Here is a 21,138-nt window from a genome sequence, read left to right as displayed (position 1 = left end):
ATTATTAAAAGTAGACACATAAAATTGCAAGGAACTGAATCAGCCACCGGATCTGTTTCTATGCTGATTTATACCTTAACTTCCAGTACTTTCACAATTGGCTTGGCACCCTGAGACATGGTGCTTCTCAGTAACTGAAACAGGAGGGAGCTAATGGGCCAATCCCATACAGTTAAAAAAAGAAAAAAGCAAAAAAAAAAAAAGCCTTTTCTGCAAAAATAATTTAACTTCTGCATTTGAAAGCGAGAGCGAGATAAATGCTGACACATTTTCATCCAAGATGTTTATTAAAGATGATAAGGGCACAGCACACAGATAAACCACATCCTGAAGCATGGTTAAGCTAGGTTTCACATTCTAAAGCTGTGCAGGCAGCTTGCTGTTTCTCCATCTGGAGAGCTCACTGTACCTCTCTTAGACATATCTGTGCAGTTTTGGATTGACAAATGACAAATGCAGCCTGCTTTTATATGGGTGTCATTCGCTTCACTTTTTATTAAAATCATCAGCTACAAAATAGCCATTTTGTACATATCAATCCTAAATAAGCAACTATGAAAAAATGACTTTAGTCCTGAAATGAGGCCACCATATTGTGCACGTTGGGCGTGATAATGGGTCAGAAACATGAGAAAATATATAGGCATCAGATAAGGCACTCGCATCACACTGAAAGCTTAAACCATACCTTTGAAGACATCGGTGCACAGGTTGATCTGAGACGTATTTTTCTGCAAACAATGAAAAAGTTCCATTTTCCCCTCATTTAAAAAAAGAACTATAGCCACTACTGATACAGAAGAAACTGTTAGCTCAGCCCAACGCGTGCTGGAAGTACCACAGTATCTGGAAACAGAAAAATGCACTAACGTGGAGGGAAACAACACTTTTTTTATCGTAGTGGTGCCACAAAACACCAGGTCAAATTCATAGCTGATGGCAAGTGACATGCTTCCTCTGAGTCAAAAATTAAGTACTCACCAAGACTCTGGATAACAATAAAAGAATCCTGACACTGTATTCTGTCTTTCTCTTCAAGGACAAAAACCAAAAAGCGAAGGGATAACAGTCCTATCTACCTCAAGAAGCAACAGCGAAGTCATTGCATTCGTTCAGCACTCCTTGCCATGCTCTGCACTCTACCAGAGTGGCTGCGAGGCTAAATAAGCCTTGTGGGCCCTGAATTCATAACAACTAGTATACCCAGAAGCATTATGATAGTAAATGGTAAAGTATACTGCGAACATTACAGCGCAGAATTGAGGGGCCACATTGTGCCATTTATTTTTATGTTAATATCAGTGTGGAGTTCAGACTAATATCCAGTGACTCGCTACAACAGCAAAAGAATAATCACTTCCAGGACACTGCTAAAGACACCTGTCAAGGTCTGCAGATTTGACTCTTCCTCCTATCTACGGCTCCGATAGTGTGACCTCCTAGGTTATCATGACCCTGTTAAGCCTTCCACACCATCACTCTGGAGGTGGGAAGTAGGAATGTCACATGATGTTGGATCCTAGTATAATGTAGGAAATGAAAATACAAAAGCGTTGCATTTAAAGACAACTTTCAGCAATACATTACAGCAGAAAGATTTGCATTGGTCAGTGCTACTTCAAATACAGAATAAGGAGCAAACATCAAAGCAATAAGTGGGTGCAGATCAGATGATGAAAGATGTTATTCTCAGTAGTCTGCTGCAAGAAATTCACCCCAAGAAATACATTTCTAGCTTTACAAAATTGCCCTTTCTATAGCTAGAATGACAACAAATCCAACGGATACTGTAATTATTAAGACAAAGTTAGAACTTGATTTTGCAACGCAAGATTAACAAAAAATACTCAGATGGCTCCCATCATAAAAACAGGTAGGCTTTCACTGATCACCTCCATGTTCAGTGCAGTCCCAAAATATACGTTATACAGTGATAATGTAAAACCAAGTCATCTCAAATCTGTAGGCAAATATAGACTGACAGTGAAAATTATCATTCTCCTGCACTTTTAACATAGCCATGTTTAAAAACACATATATTTCAGGTAAATATGCTTAGTTCATCTGTTATAATTTTCCAGTGCATCTAAATCCATTAAATAAATATTTATGCTTTAAAAATAGAGGAAGATGAACTATAGGTTAGAAATTATAGGTAATTCCTGTTACCAAAGAGGCGAGAATTTCTAAGACACTTCCAATATTCTCAGCACTGCAATTGCAGTGTGGGCAACATTGGCAAACAATGACCAGGCCCAACTATTTGATTTCACAGAATCACAAATTGTTCAGGTTGGAAGGGACCTCAGAAGGTTGTCTAGTTCTACTGTCTCAAAGCAAGGTCAAAGTTGACTTCTTGGGGATTTGTCCAGCCAGGTCCTGCAAACCTCCAGGCCCTCGTTCTACTGCCTGATGGTGCTCACAGTGGGAAATCTGGGCAACTCACCTAATTAGAGGCCTTGAGGAACTCTCCATGGTAAGGTCACGATTTCGTCTTATCAGTGTAAATACCAACTGAGTCTCTACTCTTTAACTCATACCAAACTACAATATTGACAGAGTAGACAGAGTACTAATGAGCATTTTAAAGCTCACTGAGCTAAATTTGCTACTACCAGTAACTTCAGAGGAGTATTGCCTGCCTATATAAGCAATCAGTCCGAGCTATGCAGGCACCCCGTGAACAGCAGCCCTCTCTGGGATACAGACACCATTTTCAGAAGTGCTCCCTGCTCCAGGAAACACTTCCCAGAATGGCTATGGTGCTGCAGGCACTGACCTGTCCCAGCCCCCACCAGCAAATACTTTCCTGTGGAAGGATATACCTGCAAAACTCTGAACGTCACAATGTTAAATGATAGTTTCCACACTATACATCAAGCTTTTTACTACCTTTCACAAAATAGCACCAGTACACTGCTGCCATTCTGTCTCCATAATTATCACACACAAGCAGTGCCTGGTGCTGTAGAGCTACAGCTACAAGTCCTTAGCAAGTAGTTCTATCTCATCCAGCAAGAAGTCCATGTCCTCTCGACTCACTTGTGGGCTGATCACCACCTGGCGGAAGAAGTTGACTTTGCCTTGATTAGGCTGGTACCCAAGCATCATGCTGCCCTTCTTCATCATCCTTTCTTTAACTACGGGAGCAACCTGAAAACAGAAAGAAAGAAAAGAGTTGTCGTCACCCTCAGAACTACAGCAGATTTGTACAGGAACTGCTCTGTTTCTTAAGAAGTTTTTTTAAGTGCCTGAGTTTTGCGCCCCGTGGCTGCCCCCCTGCTGCCTGCCCCAAGAAATATTACAGTTCAAACCTTAAGACTTAGAGGCAGACTAGACTGTGCACTGAAACCTTTACGTTCTGGGGCTCATGGGAGAATCAGAGCAAGATCTAAAGCCCTCCAAAGCCTAATGCTCGTGGCATTCATCTGCCACATGGGAAAGCTTGGGTTAAGGTCCCTAGGCCCTAGATTTAGAGAAAAGGCTTGAACTCAGTTAGGACATCAGCTGCAGCTGGTTAAGGGTACACTTTATCTCCTCGTGCTAACTAGCCTAAGTCGGATTACTTTCACTTCTGGGCCCTTCAGCTGCCACACCTGCAAAGCAGCTCTCTCTAGAGGACACTCTCCATTAAACTCCTGTGAAGCTTAAGCTGCCAGAGAAGTCAGAGCAATGCACTATTAAGGGAGACATCCTGATCCCAGAGGTTAAGATTTCATCTTTAGATTTACAATGTAAGTAATGTTTGGCTACACCACTCTTGTATGCAATGGGATGAAATCTCATAGGTGTCTCAGCGTAGAACAAACGATAAGGAAGACTGCAAGAATCAAGTCCCTTATAGGTGAACACTTGATCTCATCCCAGCAGGGCAATTAAACTTGTGCAATTAATCTTGTGCTTAACTTTAAGCACGTGAGTAGTTCTTCTGTGTTCTCATGCTTGAAATAAGTCATAAACTTAAATGCATTGCTTGATTAAGCACTCCATTCCTTGGAAGACGGAACTGACACAAGAAATATTTTAAAAAACATGCTGAATTTTAATATATTACTAATAACACTAATGCATTTCAGAACAGTTTATTCCTTTGCATCCTTTTGTGTCAGTCTGACTTTGAACTAAGCAAATAAGTGTAGGACCTAACCTTGGCTTCTGCATTAATTTATTTCAGCTCTAGAAGTTAGTGCTGGAAAATCTGCAAAAGAAAAATGATGGTGCCAACCATGCCGTAATAGCTCTGTTTTTACACTGCACATCTTAGTGAGCAGCTCCCATACAGTCTGCTTAGATAGAAACATCTCCAGATTTCCATATTTGCTGAATGGTATGTCTACATTATCACTGCTTCAAAATGTATATTGAATTCAGAGGGGGAATGTTCATGGTTCTAACTTAATTTTCCTCTCTGACTTCACTTTATCTTTGTGACAAAGCTACATGGTTTTATTTAGTGTTTGTTTTTTAAACCCTCAGAGTGATGGAGTTAGGAATTCTAATTAAAGTCCAGAGCATGACATCAGTATGAATTATGCACCTGAGAGCAATGAATATCCTTGCAGAATGCAATCTGCAACCAGAAGCTTGGTTTTTTGCATAATGCTACAAGCAAAAATTAAGAAGTAGTTTATGAAAGCAGTTCTGATAAACATTTGAAAAACAAGAAGATAACAACAAGGACAGAAAGATTCAGTGTTACAGCAGAAATGTTAAGATGCATAGTGTGATACCTTCACTCACATCCAATAGCACCCTTTACTATGCAATCTAATGTGGAGCTCTGGGTGCACCTCCTGCATAAAGATCCTAATGAAAGCTTGCAATAAAATCACAGTTCTACTGTATATCTGCAACACGTGCATTGCTTAGAAATAGAATTCATCAAGTTTATTCATACACCCTGGAAAGAAAAATATCTCCCACCTGGATTTCTGTCTGCCTGGCAAATGATTCAAGGATTCTTCAGCTCTGCTGTTTTGCAGCTTGGAGTCACAGAATCCTAAGAGTTGGAAGGGTCCTGTAAGGGTCATCTAGCCCAACTCCCCTGCAGTGAACAGGAACACCTACAGCTACATCAGGGTGCTTGGAACCCCGTCCAGCCTGACCCTGAATGTCTCCAGGGATGGGCCACCTACCACATCTCTGGGCAACCTGTGCCAGTGCCTCACCACCCTTGCTGTAAAAGACTTTTTCCTTATATCTAACACAAATACACCCTCTTTAAGCTTGAAATGATTTCCCCTTGTTCTAATCACCACAGACCCTGCTAAAGAGTCTGGCCCCTTCTTTCCTGTAGCTCCCCTTTAGATACTGAAAGACTGCTCTCAGGTCTCCCCAGAGCTGTCTCTTCTCCTGGCTGAACACCCCAGCTCTCTCAGTCTGTCCACACAGGAGAGGTGTTACATCGTTCAGACCATTTTTGTGGCCCTCTTCTGGACACATTCCAACAGTTCTGTGCCTTTCTTGTGCTGAGGACTCCACGTATGGATGTAGTACTCCAGGTGAGCCCACACCAGAGCAGATCAGAGGGGCAGGATCACCTCCCTCACCCCGCTGGCTGCGCTTCTTTTGATGCAGCCCAGGATACAGTTGGCTCGGTGGGCTCTGTGGGCTCTGAGGGCACATTGCTGCCTCACATCCAGTACCCCTGTGCCCTTTTTGTCAGGGCTGCATTCCATCCTTTCATCCCTGTTTGCCTTAGTAGTTGAGGTTGCCTTGACCCAGGTGCGAGACCTTGCACTTGGATTTATTAAAAAGAATCACATCAGACTAACCTCATTTAGTCTATGCTCAAGCAAACAAAACCAAAACAAAACAATCCAAAACACAAACAAAAACAATAACAATCCCCAACAGCAACAACAAAACCACTGCAGATCTTCTTGGATAGAGAAGGCAGTTATTTGGCATGAGACAGATTTTTTTTCCCTGAAAAATATCCTAACTGGTAAACACTCCTCTTAATTTCAGACCAAATATTCCAAAACGCACCCCAACAGATCAGTGAATACACTGCTGTACAGTGCTACCATGAAGGCAAAATCTGGGCTCTGTGATTGTTTTTGCACAACTTACCAGTCGGTTGAGTCAGAAGGAAAGACTCTTGGTTGGGAACACTCCTGGTTAAGCACACCAGCACACAGGCCTACAATGCACATTCTCTTTATTAAACACTGAATAACTTTGCAACAATACATGTTCTCCTACTTCTCCTGCAGTTTGTGCGCGTTGAACCCTCTAACAGCAAATGAGGTAACTAAGAGCTCTGCTCTTCCATTCTTACCCACACCAGCTGCGGGCTGAGATAACAATGACAGCGACAGTACTCAGAAGACATCATGCCCAGGAGGTATCATACTGAGCACTGTGTTGACACAGAAAAGAAAAAAAAACTCCCGTCCTTGAAAAGAGCCCCCATGTGACTTCTACTCATAGAATAAAGGCAGTACAAGTGCAAACAGAGAAGTGAATTCTTAATACACTTTCTCAAGCTCTTCTTTAAGACTCCAATCCCTAGGGCAACTTTTAGCCTTTACTGATGTTCCATCTGAGTTATTTCATCTTTTGTATCACCCTTTTGATTCTCTTCATCTCAACTCCCAGTGCTCCGTAATCCATCATCACCAGATGTACAGTAGCACAAATGGAGACCATGAAAGCAAAAACATTTAGAGCTTCGGCAACATGTGGGGCTGTAAATACACTGCATTTCAGTTGTTCTTCCCTCATGGAGAGGAAAAGCAGAAAATTGCATTTTCATTATCTCAGTCATTATGTCACTCATCTTCCATGTGAAGGAAGTCACCCTCTTCATATTTGTTTTGAAGTGCATCCTTCCTTTTCTGAAGGCAAAACAAACTCATCCTACTTATAAAGAAGGCAAACCTAAACTAAAATAAAGACTGTCTTGCAGGTTTTGACAGGCTTATTCTTGGCAAGGTTTTCCATCAAGTATTTTGCACGTTCTATTTGCTAATGTGATGTTGTATAACAAAACTGTCATGAATCCTGTCCACAGCAAGCAGTAAGGAGCAAATAGAAGCACAAATGCTTAAGTACGTGTCTCACAAAACAGCCATTAAGTGATGCATAGATGCTAAGGCTGGGACTTGAGGAGCACTGGGTCTGACTGCTAAGTGAATGTAAAAGCAGCTACCGATTTGCTGCAGAAAAATCAGACCTACATGGAACTAATTACCTAGTGAGGAGTTCAATGAGTTCAATTCCCACTGAAGTCAATGAGAACTGAGGATGTTCAAATATCAGAAAGAGCTGCACAGCCCCATTCAGGATAGGTTCCTAGGAAAGCAATTTAGTGAGAGCAAGATTGCTTCACCATTCCAATTATTTTTACAACGAAACTTACTTCAAATTGTAAACCTAATTCTTTATGTTGCCTGTCACTGGAACAGTCTCAGAATTTTAAGTGTAATGTATCCTAAAACTCAAGTTCTCTCCTTTGTTCTCCTCACCCTGGAGATCACTATTTAAAAAGATCACTTCAGTGGTGCTTTAGCTACCAAACATGCCAAAAGGTGGGGAGGGAGTGCAGTGCACAGAAGACCCTCCTCCAGCAGGGCTGCTACAATAGGAGACCCATAGGATGGACCTCTGTATCTTGGCCTTGCTGTGCAGAACCACACAGGGAGTTTAACACCTCATGCTGCCTGGATTCCTCCTTCACTTTTTATAGTGGAGGTTTTATGAGCTGTAGCAACAAGGACATAGTAGTTTGGATCCTTCTCAGTTTACCTGGATGATGGAATAATCTGTTCCACTACTCCCTGACACGCCATAAACTCCAGAAAATTTTAGCCTAAAATGTAAGCTGTTTCTAATCAAGAGTCCAGACTGTAGCTGACCCATATATACATTCATGTTGAAGGTGCCAATGTTGCTTCCCAGTTTGTGCGCACACACACAGGGTAGTGTAAGGAACAGCAAGGACCAGCATGGACATTGCAGCTGAAGTATCTACATGTACCAGGAGGATAGGAAAAGCAACATATTTCCCTCTCTGCATCTCAAATATCCTTGAGAAGAGCAGTTTAGTGCAATTGTATTACAGGGTGATACCTTAAGAGTCACTGTGCTTTTGTTCATGAGTTAAATCCACTGGGCTCCCAACCCCACTTCTGCTAGTGCTACTGGGTATGGATAGCCAAATAAGTTGTCCTAAGGAGGTCAAGAATTTCCCAGCAGATAGGCTACCTTGTTTATCTTGCTTAACTAAAGCAAGGAGCACCTACTGGTTTTAATTAGCTTCTTATTCTTTTGTTCTAGTGCTATCTCTGGCAGTTGCAATTAATAGATACCTTGTAAGGGCTAGAAAGCTCAGATATATCTAACCTTGGGTGTGAATTTCTTTCTCAATGCCTTCCCTTAATGTAATGGATCTCTTTCATACCTAATCCAGTATTTCCAAATTGTCCCATCACAGATGATCTTCTATGCCTCTAGAACTGTACTTCTGTTATCTGAATGCTACCCACACTGCTGTGACTCTCTCAGACTCCAGCCATACTGGTCTAGTCATATCAGTTACTGTCATAATGTAACAGCTTTCCCAACATCTTTAAAACATAGTACTGTCCTAATTTAAATACTAAGTCATAAGGAATGAATTACAAATTCATAATAATGCTGGCTAAAAAAAATAATAATAATCTACTTAGCAACAACTTTACACAAAAAGACACTGCTTGAAGGAGAAAAACATAAATGAGACAGCACAATTGAAAACATAGCACTAGCCAGAAAAATAGAGAAAACAGAAAAATGTAAAGTTTTCTGAATTTTTAAAACAGAAGCATTTTGAATAGTTGTTTCAAAACCATGTTTTCCATTGAAAACTGACCCATTTTTATTTCAGGGAGTGGAAAAGAACTGAGGAAACTGAAACCAAGCAAACTGCTTCATTTCAGTACATCTGAAAACAAAAATTATTTCTGGTCAACTGAAAACAAGAATTCCTTTCAACTTCTTAGCTCAGCAGCCAAAAATATATATATATATATCCATTATTTGCACAGCCATAAATACATAGAGTCAAAAGTGCTGACATTGCTTAACTAAAACATCTGTAGAATTTTTGCACCTATAAAAGACAGAAAGTATGAGAAATTTTGTGGGATTGCATGTTTAGTCGGCAAAAATTGGCTGTGAATAGCACGTGAATAGCTTTAAGCAGTATGGTTGACTCTAATCTTGCTAGCCAAGCAAGTACTACAAAGTCAGAAAGTATCTGTAAAAACTAGTGTTAGTAATGGTAAATTTCATCATCAGCATTTTTTTCCGAGAGCTCCCAGTTCACCGCCCGCCTCCCCAACACAAAACTGAAGAGCTCTTCCAGCTCCTACCAGCAGTAACTCACAGTTACACAGCCCATTCTGCTCCTTCTGAAATAATTTCAAAATGGCCATAGACAGAAATGGAAGCAGAATGCAATCAGCTAAATTTCATCCTTCCTTTTTCAGGTGGCAGTTTGCAAAAAGCCTTTACAAGAGAAAACCACACTCGCAGTAAATCAAAAACCTTTCTAGGGATCCACGAAAGCAAGTTAGACATTGCTGGAAGGATAGCAGTGTATTAGCAGATCAAACTATTACTTTTCCTCAAATGCAGCCCTTATGAAACTTTCAGAGGTACTGAATGCTGCACTAGAAATCGGCAGAAGAGGTGTAGCCAGAAGACAAAAATAAAAAAAAAAAAAATAAAAGGAATTGCCTTTCGTACAAAATGGAAAGATCACATTCTCATGATTTCACAAAAATGGAAAACACATTTTGTGTTCTTGCCTCAGTTATTTCTTGCAAAAGAAGACAAGTTTATGCAGAACAGCCTCTCTCATCTGACCACAAACATTCATTTTGACTACCCCAGAAGGGGTAAGTTTGTGTTTGGAACGGTTTTTACTTAAAAGGTGATTTGTTGGCTATTCAAAGTCTGAAAAGTTACACTTCCGACAAGAAATGACAAGTTGAGTCTCATGTGCATTCATAACAAACCAACTATGGTACAGCAATTGCAACAAAAAGTAAGCAAAAATCCAACTCATTTAAGTCTTTGGACACAATTTTAAACCTGTATATATTGCCTACTAATTTCAATGTGACTTTACAATGTGTCTTTCTTATCTGACTGGAAGGACAGCAAAGTAGTTGTACAACTGGATAGACTCAACAAATAGGATTGGTCCTTAACCCTGCCTGAGACTGTCTGGGTTGCCTCAAACAAACGACTCAATCTCTTCTGGGTGTTATGCTTCTTCCCTTCACAAGGAACCCATGCCTCTTTAGGACATTGAGGTTCTCTGTATTCATATATCTATTTTAATCGACCCTGATATTTCATGGGTGCTCTGAACGTTAGCATGACATTTATTTGATAATTTTTGTGCCAAATAGGTCTCACAAACATCTGTCACAGCCTATGTGCCTCCTTTCCCAGTGAGTGCAGAAAATAACATTGATATCAGTGATACCAGTTAGCATGAAGTGAGTACTGTGACTGATATTTTAGTATCAAGCATTGGATGCAATACAAGTCAACAAAACACTCCGGTCAGCTGTAATCACAAAACTAGCTAAATACTATAAATACTTGGAAGTAAAAACACTTTCAACATATTAGAACACCGAGACAGTATATCCCCGAACTGTTAAATATCTTCTCTTGCCTTGTGCTTCAGAATCGGTTGCTGGCTTTAAAACAACAGGCTTTTTTTTTTTTTTTCCCTTTTGGTGATAATTAAAAACAAACTCAGACGATTTGTCAGCTGTCACCCCAACTGGTACAATCGAAATACCAAATACTTGCACACCCAATCACAGCTTTGTTCCCGTAGCCAAGGCGCTCTGTAAAACCCAAACATGTTTTTCTTTTGTCTAGAATTTGTTCTGGGCCCACATCCCTAAACCACTAATAAATTATTGCTGTATGCTATTGCGCCAGTGTTCCCCTTGTGCCACACCATGCAACAAAAGGAGAAATAAGCGCATTTGTCAAAATAACAGTAACCACTTCCACATTCTTCAGAACAACTAACATATCAAAGGAGGCCAGATGCTGCTGTATTTTTGCCCTGATACAGACATTTTTCATGCACCTTCTACTGAGAGCTGTGCAGCGTCTACACTATCAGATTTTGAATATAATCTTTTCTCCAGTTACTTTTTGCCAGAAGATCCACTAATGAACACCACAAATCACTGCAAACAACCTGACTAATAGGAGATGGCAGGTTGGCTTCAGATTTGATTGCCTTGAATGACTTCTTTAGCCAGTTATTTATGCAACAAAAAATTGTCTTCAGCTTAAGGCTTTGACACTAAGGGTATTTGCTTCTAAGAAGGAGGCAGAACCAACAGAGCCCACAAATCAGCACTTGGAGATGTTTGTGTATGTTTTCACTTACACACTGGCAAGCACTGCTGTTTTCCAGGTGTCTTTCCATGACTTCCTCCTAAGTACACGTATCTTTTCAAGACAATTCAAATGATTCTTTATTGATTATACTCCTTATCATTTCTCACATTTCTGTATTGCTTTAGCAAAGTTTTATTAGCAAGCCATGTGGAAAGTCTAAGTACTAAGAAACCATGAAAGGCATGTGCACTCAGATCTGTTTAAAGAGCAGCAAGAGACTTGAGTGTTACTGGTTTTATGAAAACGATTGTTTTAAATGTTTTCATAGCGTACATGAAGTTCTTCTGTGCCACACTTCAAGTTCCCATTTTAGTGACTAGATTTTTCCATTCTTTCAACTCTGCCAAAGACAAGATCCCCCTTCTCCACGCAGGATGAAAGGGCAGCTCGACATCTTGAAAGCAAGAGCAACTAACAGAAAAATATCCTTTTTAGTTTGTATGCATAGGGATGAGCTTCTGTTCTTCTCCACTGAGGGAAAAGATGACAGCGCAGTGAGAATGTCTGGGGCTGGGAGGAGCACTTTACACTAGGCAGATTACACTGTTTGGTGACACAAATTCAAAAGCTCAACACGTTTCTGGAGTAGAAGACGAATGTCACTGCGGAATGTCGGAATGACTCCCAGCTGTTAACACCTTATTTTCTACTTACACAGGTCAGATTCTGGCATAAAGTAGCACCTTATGTATTTGTATTACATCATGTGCTGAAGAACAGTAATGAACCTTTGCTCATATTCTTTAATCAGTTCTAAATGGGGATAGGTGGGGGTATTCCACCACAACCAAGACTGCTACCACAATAGCAAGGCTGCTATCAGATGTGACCACCTAATATAACAAAGAAAATGACACCTTTCCCCTTCCATCCAGTGAAACATAGGACCAATAACTGTCACTTTAATAAGTTGTTTTGTCTAGAATAAAATTGGTTTGTCTACCTGAAACTGAGGTATTTAAAGCCTAATCTTGACATGAAATAAAGGCTACCAATCCTTTCCAGATGGAATCCTACCAAAGTCATCACTTCTCCCATGTTGATTCCAGCTCCACTTTCCTTCTCTCCTCATCCCTATTAAGCATTTTTTTCTTTTTTCTTTTTCATGACCAAAAAACACTGGGCCTACTCTACATCTCTATAGCTAAGATTCAGCATTTATAGATTAAATTCTCTAATTCTGTATACCAAAATGATCCAAGAATCTTCTTTCTACAGCCTGGCCTACAGGCCATGGCAAATGCCACCATTTCCTCCAGTGCCACAGCAACCTCTAAATCACACCAAAAAGGTAAAAGTACTACAATTTGAAACAGAAGAATAGCACGGTGAAAAAATGTGAAAGACTGACACATTTTTTGCTAGGCTTCTGCACAGCATACCTATTTTTACAAGAGAGATTGTGCACGCAAGAACAATCTTTTGATCTTAAGCAGTTATGACCGACTGTAAAAAATTCATCCACTAAATTCTACTGGATCTCAGTTCCTTTACTGAAAGGGTTCCACAGAATTCAATAAATACAAATAATCTTTCTACATAATTTATAAAGTCTCCATTTCATCGGCAGCTCAGGAAAAGATTTTCTACATTAATCAGCGTCCACCTACAGAAGTCTGCCATTGAAGATAACTGGGAGTTTTATATCTGGCTTCACCTGGAATAGAGTTAAGACTGGCACAGCTCCTTAGAACTCTATTAAATTTGAAAGGAAGGTCTAAATATTTCACTGAATGGATATCAGTCTCAATAATTTTCTACTGTTTTTAGAAGAACTCTTCTTGGTTATGAGAAATTTTTTAAGTCTTGCAGATATTTCTGACCACAGTGATCCCTTTAGAGATTATCAAGAAGTTCCTACCCTGCAGGCATGAAAAAGAAACGTTCCATCCCAATCCTCTTAAGATGCCTACAGCTAGAAAGGAATCTATGCTTAAATATCTGAAGTACAAAATGAAATCTGAAGCACTACAGAAAACTTTGTACCTCAGTACACATCGAGGACCACTACTCACAGCATTACTCAAAACACAAAGACCACTTAACTGAGCAGATGATGCAAACTGCACAACTGTTTTGCCATGGATTTCTTCTGGTCATTTCAGAAATTTCTATTTATCAAGCAAGATCAAAGAATAGCAGTTATGTGAAGAAATGACAAAGGATGTAGACTCAAACTCTTTCTCTTCCCTCTTTACAAATTCAGGGCTTTCGTGCAATTTCCTTTAAGAAGCGTTTGATGCAGCAGAAAAGAAGTGCAGGTCTCCTCTCCTCATACTGAAGTTGGTGGCAGGAAACATGAGAGTGCTAACGTAATAAGTAAATAGTCATTTAAGTGCAGGCAAGCTTAAGATTTATTGACCAGAGAGCAAGAGGTCAATATTTATTCAGAGAACAATAAATCTCGATACTTGGTTCTAACAGATGTTAATCTAAAGCATTATTAAATCCATCTCATTAAAACTAATTAGATTGTGTGTCTTCACAAGTCTTATTGCCAATAGTCATTAGTATTGCATGGGTCATAATTACTATGCTTTTGATAATTGAATCAAATAATTTCCAATAAAAATAAATACCTGAGGATGGAAATCTTTCTTTTTCTCTACTACAACTGTATTAAATTACATTTTGTTGGTTTTTCCTTCATGCTGCTAGCACTTTCCTTCCATTCTTCAGCTAGGATCAGCACAGCTAAGATTTCAAAAGTTCTGTTTGAGCTATACCGCTTCTTAAACTTTCTCATTTGTTTTAAAACCTGGTACTCCTACAGCCACATCCATCCACCAGGCAGGTGAGAAGCAAGGAAACAAATCAGTAAGTAGCTGCTGTCAGGAGAAAGTGAAAATAAAAAAGAGCCATAATTCTATGTGTAAAAGAAAAATTCCTCTCATTTTGGAGTTCTACTGTTTTCCACCCCCACATACAAGTGTATTTAACAGATAAGGAAATACTATCATCATTATCTTAATTCCTGGAAGGAACCAAGGCACACGAAAGGGAATAATAACTAAGACCTTAACCACATCCCTACACCAAAGCTAGATGTCAGTCAGGTGCATTCATGATTTCATGAGTAGGATGGCGTATTTTTAGAGTGTATTTGCCTTCCAGGTAGTCTTGCAGAACCCAGACACAGTCTCACTGGCTCTAAGTGGTTTCCCTCAGGAAACCTGCAGTGTAGATGTGAACTTCTCTGGTAGTTAATGCTCCATGCTCTAATAGACACATCATGGGTTGGCAACTGGTGTCAACTTCACTGATTGTGCAGCATTAGTGTGGACATAGTGGATTACACAACATCGAATCCTGGTTGTTCCATCCTTATGCCACACACTCATTAGTAATATAGACTACAGTTTATAAATTTCATCTCCATATGTTGGCCAATACTGTTCCTGGATAGTATTTTTCAATCAGGGCCTGCACTGCGTACACATGGTGGTTGTTTACTTCACACAGGTGAAGTAACAGCTTGAGAAGTGTCAGCACTGAACTGTACTTCAAGTGTTACACAGACTGCAGCTCTGAAAATAAAACATAAGAAGTAGGATTCAACACCCATCATTTCGGCAGTCTGAACGTTGGACATCCAGCTTACTTATTTAGGTTTTTGCCTTTGAGGCAAAAGAAGGTGCACCTCCAGGGAGTGATTTATTCTAGAGCAGATGGGACCAATTTGGAAAAGCCTCTCTACTACTCCATGGGCTTCAGGGCACACCTTTTAGATGACTCAACAAGGTAAAATGAAACTTATTCAGATAGTTTATCTTAAATCAAAAATATGTAAGAGCTACATTCCTGGACAGGTCCAGGAGCTGTACTGGTCACAACGGAGAGGGAGTACAAGTAAAGCCCAGTGTTCCAGTTACTGGCACAGTAGCTGTCCGTTAGGCAATGAGATGAAAGACTAACCACAGAGAAGACAAAGACCCAGCAAGGATCAGAACAACTATGACAGGCAGAAGAACCCCCTGGTAACCCAATTAAGTGAAACCAGAGCAAGCCATGTTGAGTACTCCTGTGACTATTGAGGGAGAGGACTCACCTCTTTGTGGATGTGAAACCCACAAAGAGAGAGAAATGAAAAATTCTCACAGGAATGCCAGGAGAGGAGTACAGTACTTCTCACAAGATGCAGAGGGAAGGAAATTTTGGGACTGCAGAAGACATATTACAGGATACTCAGGTGAAAAGCCCTAATGTGTGGACAGGAAGAAGACACGGTGGATTAGGGAGAAAAGTGTTAGGAAGCGGAGGGAAAATATATACAGGGCCATCAGACACAAAGACTGTTGATTAATACTCATACTGATACTCATCAGTCTGACCCCTGCACCTGACCACCACAGTCTATGCCATATTCATATTAAATATTATTTTTGTCTTCTGCTGGATGAGTAAATACTAGCGAATTTCAAGATGGACAATCCAACTAACAGGGCAAGAGTTGAAGTATCTACAACCTGAAGGGTTTGCAGATCCAGGTACCAGTAACAGAACAGACTGGAGACAGAGAACCACAGTGATTTCATACTCATTGTGTGGAAAAGAAGGAATCCCTGTGGATCTTGAGAGCACCTGGACTGAGCCACTTTCTGACACTGTACTGCATTGCTTCTGCTCTGAAGTCTTTTCTCCAGTTGACAGCTGACAGTTGACAATTTTCTCTGAAGTTGTAGGGACATGTGCTTTGAATCACTTGCTATAAATAAGAATTCATTTGCATTTCATCCCAGAAGCATCCCATCGGTCCCACACATGCATACTGATAATTAGAAAACTCTGCCTTTTAAATGCAGCAGGGATCTTCATCTGCCACAAAGTTGAAATGGCGAACTTCAGACCAGGATTAAGTTCATGTCTGCTTTTACTTCATTATCCTATTGCATGTTAGGGTCTTTGAGCTCAAAAACTTAAAATACACAGCAAAAGCCAATATGCAGCTTGAAACCTGGATTCTGTTTGAGGGAGAGCCATCTTTAACCAAGAACAGTTGTGAGAATACAAGCTAATATATAAAGGGTGTGCCTCAGCTCTCCTGATGCTACTTCCCTTCATACATTCAAAGACAGTTTTTACACTTTAAGTGTGTACAAATCCCTTTGGTGTTCTGCTGCCAGGCTGGCTGCGTGTGCGTGCAATGATCCAGTTTTCACATATACTCAAGACTATCTGCTTGCATATATTCCATTTGATGGTTGAGCTAGATGATCTTTGTGGTCTTTTCCAACCTTAACCTTCCTATGATTCTGTGCAAGCAAGGACATCCATGCAGCTGTGTTGGTTCAATTTAGAACAACAGTCAGCCTTATGGAGGACTCCTCCAAAACCCACACAACAGGAACACAAGCCAAAGAAAAAGGTCCATCCAGTACATGGCATAACCTCCATCTCTCCTATGTGCTGCAGAGCAATTGACATAGCCCTTCTGCACTTAGCATGTTCACAGGCTACTGCCTTCCCACAGGCTTCAGACTGTTGTTATTTCACTTCCCTCAGATGATACTCATTACAACAGGGTTGAGTGCTGAGTTTAGAAGTAAGTGTATGAATCATACCATCAACTCAGCTGTCTGGAATCTGGCTTTGCCGTGCATTTCCTCATTGCTACGTGGATCACCAGTGTAGAACATGCTGTAGCTGAATCGAATTTCTTTTTGCTGTTTTAACTCTACAGTTGCCTGCGAGTAGTTTTTAATTGCTCTCCAGCTTCCTGAGAGCTGGTCAGCTGTTTCTTCACTGCCTGCCTTGTAGAAGTTGCAATGAATTGCAAATATTTACCTTGAGGTTAATGACCAAGAGGACTTCCTCTATCCATCTGCTGGGACAAGACCTAAGCATTGAGTATCTATGTTCTGCCTAGTAAGAAAAACAGAAGACTCTCAATGCTAATTTGAGCCATATACTGTGCACCATCAGATCTCTTCCATCTTCCCACAAATGAAGGTGGCTCAGCAGCACTGTATCTTTTGTGACAGCTGTTCACCATGTCCCAGCTAAAGAGGAGGACTGATTCCACCCCTTTTTATCTTCAAGAAAAGGATGCATGCATCAGAGATACTCAAGTCCTGAGCCAGGCTTTTGTTGTTTTACTTAGATTCACAGAGGATAAAGAAACAACCCACCCATTTACCAAGACATGCTTTCATCTGACATCCTCCTGTTTTCAACTGTTTATTTGAACTATGCTGATGATCCATAATGGCTAAACTGAAGGTCACAGCAGTCTAATGTGTTGTACTTTCTTCTGTCTGAACACTGCACTTTCTATTAACCATCATTCTAAGCAATATTGTACTAGTCTTCCCCATGTCTTTCCCCAAATCAGCCTAAATCAATCTACCAGGCTCCAATACCTGAAAATTACTCTTCAACTTTTTAGTAAAGGAGCATTTTTGTCTGATTTTCTTCCATGGGTTTCATTTTTCTCCAATTACATAATGTGAAATACATCTTGCATTCTTTCCCTTTGAAGCCAGCAGTATTCTCAAGGTACAAGAATAGCACACAGCAGTTTTTATAATTTTGAAGGGGGCAATATAGAGGAGGATTCACATTCTCCTTTTTAATTATAAAAAAAAAAAAAAACCTGTAAGCACATTTTCAGAGCAGTGCTCCTCCTTTCCCATTATTATCTCATACCAAACACTTGCGCTAAATTTCTATATTCAACAGCTGGGTTTTGGTCCATAGCAACTATTTTGAAAATTGGTATATTTGAATTTTCTGGATTGTGTAAGCAACACTAATCCTAGCTTGAACCTATGAGGTATTTTACAAATGTTTTGTGATGCCAATAGCAAAAACATTTCCTATATGCTTATCAAACACATAATTCAAAAGCCATAGGTTCCATAGGCTATCAGAACTTAGCAGCACCACTAAACACTTTCACTTCTACCCCAATCTTTGAGATGATTTTGCTAAAAAGACTAATTACCCAGGGACAGAGGAAAAGTTGAAAGCTGGAATTAAAAGGGCCCGTCTCATTGTGCGTTCATTACCCACGGTCAACCGTGAGTGGTAAGCAAAGACAGCACAGAACGTGGGTTGCTTTTGATCACCATCTAGTGCACGAATTAAGCAGCTGCACAAATTTAGGGAAGAGTCTTTCTGCTTTAAAGTTAAGCAGCAGAGGGATTAACAGCTCTTTTCATCATTTTTAAAACATCTCAGACAAGCTTGGGGAACCTGAAGTCAGGAATTTCCTGATGCCCCTAGCTGCCAGATATTGCATAATGATACTGTTTTCTAAACAGTAATGCTGTGACTGTGTTGATCAAGGGATATAAAAGCAAGATCTGCACACTGACGCAACATCTTTCTTCATGACAAACTACTTAGTGAAAAAAAGAAACATGATTTAAGGCTAGGATCCTTTTCATCAAGTCTCTGTGTTCAAATGCTACATTCCTGTCACAGTCATTTGATTTTTTGTCAAGACTGTCAGAAATGAAATATTCTTTGAAATTTTTTTCACTTGCAAAAATGGATTATGTGTGCTGTTGCAGCTAAGCCCCACATTCTGATTAATTATGAGTTCAACACTGATTCCCCGAAAGGGGACACTACTACAAGACTGATAAATCTGTTAAACAACTAGATGGCAAGGACCACCAATGCCATCTGGGGTGATTGTCCCTTGCAGCTTTAGATTTTGATCACTGCAGGTGACTCAGGAAAACCTGGATAATGTTTTCAAACAGCATCAGCCTAGCCAAGTCGTGTGCTGGCTAGTAGCTTTACCTTTTAGAAAGCATGCTGTGACTCAGGACACAGGAAGTCAGTAACTTCACTGAGGAACTTTAAACAGCAAAAATAAAACCACGTCTTTGTGGAAAAAGGGTCACACCTTCGGTAGTAAATAATAATAGTGTAATTTTTCATGAAAGACTAGCAGGAGAAATTTCAGGATTTTACAGAAAACACACCTTGAAAAAACCTTTGCCTACAAAAATCAGACTAGCCTTTTTTTAAAAGGAAAAACATATTTTCCCACGCTAAAAGGCATTTTGAGGCTCAGGCAGATACTTTGACACTATGTCTTAGCAGTAGCCAACCAGCCACTGTTATATGTGCCCGTGCCAGAACCCACACAGAGCCACTAGCAAGAAGGCATGGATTTATGTATCCCTTCATGTCTGAAGTTCATACCATCAGCTGACCTGTTATTTAGAAGGAAAAAAGAAAAGAAGAAGAAAAAGGAAGAAAAAAAAAAGAAGAAATAAAAAAAAAACCACTCACTTGTTGTTAGAACTGTACACCGACTCTCTGGACATAACAGAATTTAGAGTTTACATAGAACAATCCAAATGCCTAGGAAGGAAAGAACTATAAAATCTCTACAAGCACAGGTTCATGTTTTATTTTCTCATTATTTACATTTTTTATCACTTCTCTGCAATAATTATTCAAAATATCTACTTTCCAGTCGAAACCTTGTAAGCAATATGTATTTTTATACGAAGAATTAAGTGAAGAAATAAAGAAAAGGACATTGCTGCCCAGGATATATGAGACGAATCACACTTGGTATAGATTACTCTTTAACTCGTGCCTTCAAACGAACTGGCAGTATCACCATGGAAATTATGTTGATTTAAGAACTGGAAGAAATTTCCTCCTGTCCTCAGACATCGCTTTTTGTTCCTGCCTGGCCCAAACAGATATTAGCGATGTGGGTACTAATTAGCTGTTCAAACCCATTACTGTTGTTCTGGTGCCCCCCGATGGTCTTCTGCATTTACTGCTAGCTGCGGCTCAGTGCTGGAAATCCTGCTCCAGAGGCAACCCTCAGAAGCCCGTGTAGCTTTTCACCCTGCTGGGTCAGGAAGTCTAAGCCCCGAGCCCGTGTACAGCCATCAGCACGACGTACTTTTAATATTTGGATTCCAGAGCTGAGCACACAGTGCAGGTCCTACAGTCAGCATCTAACCACCACGCCGAATCAACTCCCGAAGAGTGATTGGCAGCCTGAGCAACGAGCTCTCCTGTTCAACTCAAATATCTTGTAGCTATCGTTGATCATGAAAATGAACCTGCTTCCTGAGTACAAACAATACTTATAGGGTCTCTGTAAAAAATGATGCAACATTAAATCAACCCAGGCATCTTTAAAGAATGTAAAACATGCAAAACATGCAAATTCTCATCACTTTCCATGCCTTCCCTGGGTTCCCCAGTCACTACATCCTGTTACCACACATACTGACACAGCACAGGTCCTCAGTCAAATTTTACACAGCATTGCATCCCATCCCAACTCAATGGCAGGCGTGGAGCGCACCCAGTATGCTACATCTTCATTTCAACCATATCATGGCACAGAGGTAGTCTCACCCATCTATACATCAGCCCTTCCCTCTGTTAACAGCCTGATGCAGGGCAGGAAAAGGGAAAGGATGCTCCCAGTCACAAAGAGCATTCCAAAAGACTTAATTTCCAAAAAACTTCAGGTAGAAAATAGATGAAAGCTTCAAGCTCCATTAAAAGATATTAGATGGCCAAAGGCTGCAATTTTTCAGTCAAGAAAGAAGACATACCATCCTGGTTCATTGGCAAAATGAGGATAGCAAAGCAGTATTTAACAAGTTGAAAAGGGGAAATGGATCAGATAGCAATCAATATAAATGTGACATGGAGAACATTTAACAGAAGGGAAATAAATCCTTGATTGACAGGATTAAGGAAAGAAGAAACATTTTATGT

At 40.2% G+C, this 21,138-nt stretch overlaps 1 protein-coding gene across 1 annotated transcript in view; it reads right to left on the bottom strand.

Annotated features, from left to right (window-relative positions):
• Window positions 1-1,187: 1,187 nt before the first annotated feature.
• GADL1 (glutamate decarboxylase like 1) overlaps window positions 1,188-21,138 on the bottom strand; it is an 82,187-nt gene continuing 62,236 nt past the window's right edge. The window contains exon 15 of the mRNA XM_065753694.1: window positions 1,188-3,153. Within this exon, the coding sequence (XP_065609766.1) occupies window positions 2,980-3,153 (174 nt within the window). The 3' untranslated portion in view covers window positions 1,188-2,979. The remainder of the gene's footprint in view (window positions 3,154-21,138) is intronic.

The sequence above is a fragment of the Cyrtonyx montezumae genome, unplaced genomic scaffold (genome assembly GCF_038088225.1).
Source record: "Cyrtonyx montezumae isolate F1298 unplaced genomic scaffold, pur_monq_1.0 scaffold_8, whole genome shotgun sequence".
In the NCBI taxonomy this organism is placed as follows: Eukaryota; Metazoa; Chordata; class Aves; order Galliformes; family Odontophoridae; genus Cyrtonyx; species Cyrtonyx montezumae.
The sequence above is the reverse complement of the archived record's forward strand: the minus strand, read 5'-3'. Positions and strand labels throughout refer to the sequence as shown.